Source organism: Physeter macrocephalus, chromosome 14 (assembly GCF_002837175.3).
Source record: "Physeter macrocephalus isolate SW-GA chromosome 14, ASM283717v5, whole genome shotgun sequence".
Lineage (NCBI taxonomy): Eukaryota > Metazoa > Chordata > Mammalia > Artiodactyla > Physeteridae > Physeter > Physeter macrocephalus.
In genome coordinates this window covers 48,352,636-48,361,836 of record NC_041227.1, presented here as the reverse complement: position 1 = coordinate 48,361,836, position 9,201 = coordinate 48,352,636, and the positions used below count along the sequence as shown (strand labels likewise).

General features: G+C 61.3%; 1 protein-coding gene and 1 non-coding gene across 2 annotated transcripts; one reads left to right on the top strand and one right to left on the bottom strand.

The window, feature by feature from the left end:
- The first annotated feature begins 44 nt into the window (after nt 1-44).
- PKD1 (polycystin 1, transient receptor potential channel interacting) lies at nt 45-9,201 on the top strand. Its single transcript, XM_028497987.1, has 16 exons — nt 45-157; nt 239-288; nt 499-683; nt 767-860; nt 3,760-3,872; nt 3,954-4,156; nt 4,232-4,426; nt 4,840-4,979; nt 5,400-5,512; nt 5,770-5,917; nt 6,043-6,168; nt 6,440-6,614; nt 6,694-6,984; nt 7,058-7,192; nt 7,268-7,573; nt 7,669-9,201. Exons 1-16 carry the CDS (start codon nt 89-91, stop codon nt 8,140-8,142), a joined length of 2,817 nt encoding a protein of 938 aa, XP_028353788.1. The 5' UTR covers nt 45-88; the 3' UTR covers nt 8,143-9,201.
- TRNAE-UUC (transfer RNA glutamic acid (anticodon UUC)) lies at nt 1,234-1,305 on the bottom strand. The gene has a single exon. It is a non-coding gene; the product is annotated as a tRNA-Glu (tRNA).

The window sequence follows — 9,201 nt, the reverse complement described above, 5'->3', positions numbered from 1 at the left end:
GGCCAAGCTGCGTCCCACTGATCGCCTGCCTCTCCTGCAGGTGGCTGGGGGCCCGAGCCCCACGCCAGCAGGGCCGCAGGCGCTGGACATGGACAGCTGCCTGGACTCATCTGTGCTGGACAGCTCCGTACTTGCCTTCCCGGGACTCGGCGCTGAGGTGCGGGCTCCCCAGGGCCTGCCTGGATTGGGTCATGTTCTGGGCAGCCTGGAATCATGTTTCCTCTGTGCTTCTTAACAGGCCTTTGCTGGACAAATGAAACACGACTTATTTGTGGAGGATTCTAAAAGGTGGGGGTCCCTAGAGAAAACGTGAGCTGTTTCTCCTGTAGGTCAGCTGAGCCTCGCATGTGCCGCATCACGTGTCCTCGTCTGTGTGTCGTGGGGCTGTCCCGGGAGTGTTTGCTCAGCAGCCCTGCATGTCCATGTGTGATGGGACTTGGGTTGGGCATGTGTGCAGACGCGTCCCCCGGGCTCCCCTTGCTGACCTGTCGCCTGCAGCCTGGTGTGCTGGCCATCCAGCGAAGGCACCCTCAGTTGGCCAGACTTGCTGAGTGACCCGTCCCTCATGGGCAGCACCCTGCAGCGGCTGGCCCGGGGCCGGATGGGCCGCACGCCGGGCCCAGAGGATGACAGTCTCTCCCTGGTCAGCCCCTCCTCACCTGCCAAATACTTCTCAGCTTCAGGTGGGTGAGCAGGGGTGGGGAGGGTGGTGTCCCCCAGCTCCCCCCAGGAAGGCTCCAGGACTGACACATTTTGCTCCCTCCAGATGAAGACCTGATCCGGCAGATCCTGGCTGAAGGGGCTGGCAGCCTGGCCCCTACCCAGGACACTCAAGGAGAAACGGACCTGCTCACTGGCGTGTGAGTGCCCAGCTCCTGGGGGTGGGGGGCAGCAGGGAGCCCAGCCAAGTTAACCCTGCTCCCTGTCTGGGCCTGCCCTCGTGCTGTCTAGCCAGCGCGGGGCTGGGGCGAAGTTGTTAGGCCTCTGAGTCCCTCATCTGTTGAAAGACCTCGTGGGGTCACCAGGGCCCAGCCAGTGTTCCCTTTAGGGTGGCAGGAGGGAGGGATGTTTGAGTAACAAAAGGCCACCAGTGTGAGGCTGGCAGGACCTGCCGTGATGTGGGGTCGTTGCAGGCTTTTAAATAGCTAATGTTTTTCCTTTCGACACTATTTCAATTTCATGGTTTTTCTTTTCTTTTTTTTTGGCCGCACGGTGCGGCTTGTGGGATCTTAGTTCTCTGACCAGGGATTGAACCTGGGCCCTGGCAGTGAAAGTGCCAAGTCCTAACCACTGGACCACCAGGGAATTCCCTTCAGTTTTAATGTTTTTAAGAATGTCTCAACTTCTTGGCTGGTTTCCAATTTAGTAACAAAGATTCACATAGAATTACCTCATACCTCTTTCCTCATCTGTATCTATTTTAATATCCGTATTTCCATTCCTTTTAACTCTTCTAATTTTCAAGCAACCAAAAATTACTGAGATATATGAACTTTCCCAGAACACAGAGAAAAAGGTAAAGCTTCTCAATTCATTTAACAAAGACAGATAACCATGCCATGATGGAATTTTAATGAAGGAATTGCCAATCAGTTTGGAAACCTATGCTATGAGGAAGCCCTGGTAGTAATTAGCAGCTGACCACCCCACCATCTCAAGCCCAGAGCCCTCCCTGACACCCAGGTCCAGACATCCACTTGCCAGTAAGCAACTTCTCCGCATGAGTGTCCAGGGCAGCACAGACTCGCACAGCAACACGAGATGTCTCAGGAAAGGGCAGGTGTACTCTTGGACTGACCAAGACAAAACTCTTGGATTCATTCTCGACTCCTCTCTTTTCAAGTACTTCCTCACACGAGCCTTTAACAGATTCTGTCTGCTACTTTCCAGATTTGGAATCTGACCTCCTCTCCACCTGCCCTTGCACCTTCCATCCAAACATCATCCTCTGCCTGGACCATTCCGGGGCTGACTCAGCAGAGTCCTGTTCCTCCCTTACAGCTCACCTTCCTTCTCCCTGCAGCAGACCCTGCCACTGCCCTCCTGGGGTGGGGAGGGGGGCACATTGGTATGGGCTGTTGGTGGGAGAGCTCAGCTCTTCCCCATCTGGACCTCAGCACTGGGCTGCTTGAGCGTCCTCACAACATGGCGACCAAAGTGAGTGGTCCAGAAGAACGAGGTAGAAGCCATAGTGTCCTTTGTGGCCCAGCCGCTTATTCACACATGATCATTTCCACAGTATCCTCTTGGTTAGGAGGAAAGCATCACTGGGGCCATCCGCAGGTGGCCTGCTGCAACTGGGCACAGTCCTCACGATGCTCCCCCAACCACACCTGATCTGGCCCCACCCCATCCCTGTCCCTCTCCTGCCACCTCCGTCGCCCACTTCCTTTGACTATGGCTTCCCTTGCTCTTCTGTCCTCATCTTTTATATTTGCTGCTCCCTCTGCCTGGAGGGTTCTTCCCAAGACAGGAGCCTCACGTTCTACTCCCTTCAGGTCTCCTCTCAGATGCTTCCTGATCAGATCCTTCCCTCCTGCCCTGTGTAAATAATGTAAAAGGCACGGGAACGTGGGCGCGTGCTCGTGCAGGGCAGAAACAGGCCTCTGTCTCCATGTCCTTCCCTGCTTCACTCATGCTTTCTGTCTGCTTCCCCCACCAGCACGTGCACATGACATGCACACGGACTGTGCTCTTGTCTCTCAGTGCATAGAGCAGGGCCTGGCATCTAGTTAGGGGATGTCATGCTGGTTGTGACCGAAGGAATCAGAGAACCCAATCAGACATAGCTTTTGCTCTCCTGCAGCTTAGAGTCAAATGTCAAACTATGTATTCTAGCTGAACCACTGATCCTGATACAACTTGTTTCTATCTGCCTGTAAAATATAAACACGTAGAGGAAAAGGACTAGAAATAACTATTAACACTACTGTTCTTGCATGATGGAAATCTATTTTCTACAAATAGTTTATGCTACTTTTATAATCAGAAAAGTCCATTTCAGGAAAAAAGTGTGTTCTGTGTATTCATGTCTGTTCTCTCTGTGCTGTCCCACCTCCAGAAGCCATAACACCTTTTATTCCCTGGGAGTTGCACAAAACCAGAAAGGTTTGCCGCCACTCAGCAGCAGGCATGTCTGGAGGCCCATTCTCTTCAGGGCACAGCTGTGCGGACCCGCCAAGTGTGTGCACTTTGTCCCCAGTTCATGGCTGTCACCGTCTTGCTTCCCTCTTTTCTTTCTCCCCCTTCTCTCCTCTCTGCTCCGGCTCCCGTAGCTGCCCTCTCTCTGTAGCAGCTCTGGAGCCTGGAAGGTCAGGTCGGGCGGCGCTGGGAGAGACAGGCAGCTCGGCATGTGAACACATGTACGTTTCCTTGTCCAGAAGCCAGTCTTGGTTTTCGCGTGCAGGGAGGCCTGGTTTGCTGGCACAGAGATCAGGCTGGGGGACAAGGCTGGAGGCCAGATGGTGGCGCTCTGGGGGGCGATGGCTGCTGGAGCAGTGGCAGGACGGAGGGGCAACAGGTCACAGCGATGTGAGGCGAGGACCGGGTCCCGGAGGAGGTGACCTGGCCCCTCCCCAGAGTGACCAGTGGTGTTCTGGCCTCCAGCACCATCTCCACCTGGCTTGGGGCAGTGTGCTCTCTCTCCATGGACCAGGAGAAGGGAATGAATGGGCCCAGAGAGGTGGGCTAGCCGTGCCTTGGGCGGCATGTGTGGGCCGACAGGTGAGTGCTGGCTGCTCCCCTCTGCCTGTGCCTCAGGTGCAGCGCCCCTGGTGAGAGGAATCAGACGCTGATGCTGCCAGGGGAGAGGGGGCTACCCAGCCCGAGCCTGACGTGGGAGCAGCCCCAGCCGGCAGAGCTGTCCAGGACAGGTGCTCTCCCGAGTCCCCAGGTTGGCCCTCCCCACCCCTTCCTCTGCGCTGTTGGTGACCTGTCTGTGTCTGCCTCCCCAGGGCTGGTGGAGGGTCTGCGGAAGCGACTGCTGCCGGCCTGGTGTGCGCCCCTGGCCCACGGGCTCAGCCTGCTCCTGGTGGCCGTGGCCGTGGGGGTGTCAGGGTGGGTCGGCGCTGGCTTCCCCCCCAGCGTGTCTGTCATGTGGCTCCTCTCAAGCAGCTCCAGCTTCCTGGCTTCATTCCTCTGCTGGGAGCCACTCAAGGTAAGTGGGATGCAGGGGGGCCAGGCTGCCAGCCTCTGGCACCCATGGGCCCCTCTGATGCCAGCCCTGGTCCAGGTCCTGCTGGAAGCTCTGTATTTCTCGCTGGTGGCCAAGCGGCTGCACCCTGATGAGGATGATACCCTGGTGGAAAGCCCGGCTGTGACGCCCGTGAGCGAGCGTGTGCCCCGTGTGCGGCCGCCCCATGGCTTTGCGCTCTTCCTGGCAAAGGAGGAAGCCCGAAAGGTCAAGAGGCTGCACAGGATGCTGAGGGTGAGCTCAGGCCACACAGCCAGCGCCTGCCCTCGCTCTCTGGCCTCCTGGCCAGGGCAGCATCTTCCAGGAGGTCCTGCCTTTCTCAAAAACCTCACCTGCACCCTCTTTCTGACCACCAAAGGCCCTTTAGCAGGTGGTGTAGGGCTCTGCAGCTCCCGCCCCAACTCCCTCCCATCACCCCTTGGCCCATCCTCCTGCCCAACTCAAGTGGCTGCTCCTTCCTGGCCTCACTGGGCCCTGGTGCGGCTCCTTGGCCTTCACGGACCATGTCTGCCCCCAGGCCTGGCTCTTGGCACAAGGCCCCCTGGCTGTGGGCACTTTGCTGCCCAGCGTCCGGAAGCCCTGCTCTGTCACGGGTGGGGTGGGGGCAGGCTGGGTTCGGCTGATTCCAGGTCATCCCTGCCCCCCAGGGCCTTCTGGTATACATGTTCTTCCTGCTGGTGACGCTGCTGGCCAACTATGGGGATACCTCGTGCCACGACCATGCCTACCGCCTGCAGAGTGCCATCAAGCAGGAGCTGGACAGCCAGGCCTTCCTGGCCATCACCAGGTATGGACGCCCCCATATGCACACACAGGTCTGTCTTCTCGGCCAGGGTGGTGCTGATGCTGACCAGGGTCCACCTTGATCCCGCCCTTGGTCCACCCCAGCCCCTAGGGGATATTGGGAAGCACCTCGATACATTTTTGGTTGTCAGAACTGGAGTGGGTGTTGCTGACAATGGGTAGAGACCACAGATACTGCTCAACACCCTACGTGCCCAGGACAGCCCCACAATAGTGTTATTGGCTCCTGAGTGTCAGGAAGCCCATGCTGAGGAACCAGGTTGTGCCTCGTCCCCTGGGGTAGCACTGGCCGCCTCCCCCTGGCTGGGTCGGGGCTGCAGTAGCAATGCTGTCTGGGCCTCTGACCCCTGGTGGGCACTGGAAGCTGAAGGATGGAGCATGTGACTCTGTCTGGTGTGGTCAGGTCTGATGAGTTCTGGCTGTGGATGTCCCACGTGCTGCTCCCCTACATCCACGGGAACCCGTCCAGACCAGAGCTGGGGCCCCCACGACTGCGGCAGGTGCGGCTACAGGAAGGTGAGCTGGGGAGGGGCACCCTGGCACTTACCCTTCCTTTTTTCAAAAGAGAAGCCTTTGGCCAGGGTCTGGTTCCAACTCCCTTAGCTGGGTGACCTCCCTGCCTCAGTTTCTCGATGTGTAGGTGAGACAGTGACATCTATCTTCTGGGTTGCTGGGAGGGTTCGGTGAGATCCCATAGAGCTCAGCCTAGGAGGCTGGTGAACAGTCAGTGCTCCTGGTTTGGCCGGGCTCATTCCCCAGCCCTCTGCTTTCAGCGCTCTGCCCGGACCCACCTGGCTCAGGGTCCCCTACGTGCTTAGCAGCCTCAGGTGGCTTCAGCACCAGCGACTACGGCATTGGCTGGGGGAGTGCTGCCCACAACGGCTCTGAGATGTGGGCCTACTCGGCGCCAGACCTGCTGGGGTGAGCACGGAGGGCAGGTCAGGGTGCCCAGGGGACAGGGGGAGTTCCCCAGAGGAGCCCCTCGTTCCAGCCCACTCCCAGGTTCTGCATGGCGCCGGCTCTGGCACTGTCCTCCTCCCTGGCAGTGTCTGGTACTGGGGCTCCTGCGCCGTGTATGACAGCGGGGGCTACGTGCAAGAGCTGGGGCCCAGCCTGGAAGAGAGCCGCGCGCAGCTGGGCTTCCTGCAGCTGCACAACTGGATCGACAACAGGTGGGCGCCCTGCCCTCAGCCCCCTCCCGACCCCCGCCCACTGTGCACATCCGTCACATCTGCGGTCCGGCTCACTCCCACGCCCAGCTTCGCTGCTTCCGATCATCCCCTGAAGGAGCCCAGAGAGCCCGCCTGCAGCCCCGCGGCCTCCCCGGTGCACGCCTCACCCTCCCCTCAACACCTGCCCCCAAGCCTCTTCTGCGAGCGCATCGGCTTCTTCTGGCGCGTCCCCTTCCTTCCCACGCCGTCTGACTCCGGGCCCTCCGCGCAGGAGCCGTGCAGTGTTCGTGGAGCTCACGCACTACAGCCCGGCGGTGGGGCTGCACGCCGCCGTCACGCTGCGCCTGGAGTTCCCGGTGGCCGGACACGCCGTAGCGGCGCTCAGCGTCCGCCCGTTTGCGCTGCGGCGCCTTAGCGCCGGTCTCTCGCTGCCGCTGCTCACCTCGGTAGGCCCCGCCCCGGCCCCGCCCCGGCCCCGGATGGCCCCGCCCCGGCCCTGACCCCGCCCCGGCCCCGCCCCCACAGGTGAGCCTGCTGTTGTTCGCTGTGTACTTCTCCGCGGCTGAGGTGCGCGCCTGGCGCAGGGAGGGGCGTGCGCGCGCCACGCGGCCTGGGACCTGGACGCGGTGGCTGCTGGTGTCGCTGACGGCGGCCGCAGCGCTGGTGCGCCTGGCCCAGCTGGGCGCCGCTGACCGACAGTGGACCCGCTTCCTGCGCGGCCGCCCGCGCCGCTTTACCAGCTTCGAGCAGGTGGCACAGCTCAGCGCCGTGGCTCGTGGCCTGACCGCCTCGTTGCTCTTCCTGCTTTTGGTCAAGGTGAGGGTTGGGCCGGTGTGCCGGGGCGGGCCGGCGTTGGCGGGGTCGGTCGGCTGACGCCCTCTGTCCACAGGCTGCCCAGCAGCTGCGGTTTGTGCGCCAGTGGTCGGTTTTCGGCAAGACGCTGTTCCGGGCCCTGCCAGAGCTTGTGGGGGCGGCCTTAGGCCTGGTGGTGCTCGCCGTGGCCTACGCGCAACTGGCTGTCCTGGTAGGTGCCAGTGGGGCCATCGGAGAAGGGTGGCTTAGCCCAGGCAGCGCCTCACTCATGCTACCTTTCCCACAGTTGGTCTCCTCCTGCGTGGACTCACTTCGGAGCGCTGCCCGGGCCCTCCTGGTGCTGTGTCCCGGGGCTGGGGGTCCTGCCCTGTGCCCTGCGGGGTCCTGGCGCCTGTCCCCTGTGCTGTGCACGGGGCTTTGGGCCCTGCGGCTGTGGGGTGCTCTGAGGCTGGGGGCAGTCCTCCTGCGGTGGCGGTACCACACTCTGCGTGGGGAGCTGTACCGCCCAGCTTGGGAGCCGCAGGACTACGAGATGGTGGAACTGTTCTTGCGCCGGCTGCGCCTCTGGATGGGCTTCAGCAAAGTCAAGGAGGTGGGTACGGCCCAGTGGGGGGGAGAGGGACGCACCCTGGGCCCAGCTGAGCCCAGGGCGCAGCCGGACTGACCGAGCCCCTGTGCCGCCCCCAGTTCCGCCACAAAGTCCGCTTTGAAGGGATGGAGCCCCTGCCCTCCCGCTCATCCAGGGGCTCCAAGTCTTCTCCGGATGTGCCCCCACCCAGCGGAGGCTCCGATGCCTCCCGCCCCTCCACCTCCTCCAGCCAGCTGGATGGGCTGAGCGTGGGCTTGGGCCGGCCGGGGCCCCGAGGGGAGCCCGAGCCCGAGCCCTCCCGTCTCCAAGCCGTGTTTGAGGCCCTACTTGCCCAGTTTGACCGACTCAACCAGGCCACGGAGGACGTCTACCAGTTGGAGCAGCAGCTGCAGAGCCTGCATGGCCGCAGGAGCAGCGGGCCCACAGCCTCCCCTCCCCCTAGCCCCTCTCCAGGCCTGAGGCCAGTCCTGCCCAGCCGCCTTGTCCGGGTCAGTGGAGGCGTTGGCTTGGCTACAGGCCCCAGCAGGGCATCCCTGCGGGCCAAGAACAAGATCCACCCCAGCAGCACTTAGCCCCAGGGGATCTGGGCTCATGCCTCTTCTCTGGGGTGGGCCTGTGGCTTCACTCTGGCCCCTCAGAGCCAGAGCAGACACCGCTCAGTATTATTACCTTCTGCCACCCTCGAGGTTTCAGGCCAGGCAGAACAGCTGCACGCAGGTCCCCCAGAGAGCAGGCAGCACTTGTCTGTCTCTCTCTGTGGGCTTCAGCACTTTAAAGAGGCCGCGTGGCCAGCTAGGACCCAGGGTCCCCTCCCCAGTTCCCTGTGGGAGGACACAACAGTATTGGACTGAGTGCCCGGCCTCTGAGATGCTAATTTATTTCCCGAGTCCTCAGGTACAGCGGGCTGTGCCCGGCCCCACCTCCTGGGCAGACATCTCCCCCTTGCTAAGGATCCAGGCTATGGGGGATGGAACCTGCACCTCCTATCATCCTCCCCCCTAAATTATTACCTCCTCTGTCCCCCTGCTGAGTGCATTCACCTCCAGCTGCCGCTGTGTGTCTATTGTCTGTCAGTAATTTATGTGGGGTTAAAATGTATATATTTTTGTACGTCGCTTTATTTTTCAATAGGGCCAAGGAGCCTGGTGGCTGAAACAGCCTGTGCCCACTGTCACCCACCTTGAGGGGGAGCTGGGACTGCAGAGCTGGCCTCCCTCCCCAGACACCTGCCCACGTGGCTGGGGAAGCAACAGCCACTTCTCGGCTCCCATTCTGGCCCTGGGCAGGTGCTGGGCAGAGAGGGTAGTTGGAGGGGTGCAACCATCCCAGGCCATTCTTGTCACCACCATGGCCTTATTCTCCTCCCCTGCCTAGGCCTGCTGGTGGGTCTGGGTGAGGGGCAGCACCAGTGCATAGCACGGGGCCCTAGGGTGGGTAGGGGGAAAGATCTCTCCCCGGGGGCTGGCTCCCGGGCCAGGGGAGGTGAGCATGACAGTGCACGTGTGAGGCTTTCTTGAGGGCAAGGCCCCAACAGCAGCCTGGCAGGCCCCCTCCCCACTCCAGTGGGCATGGCCAAAGCTACAGCCTTGATCCCACCCAACAGACGAAGTCAAATAAATGAGTTGACTGAC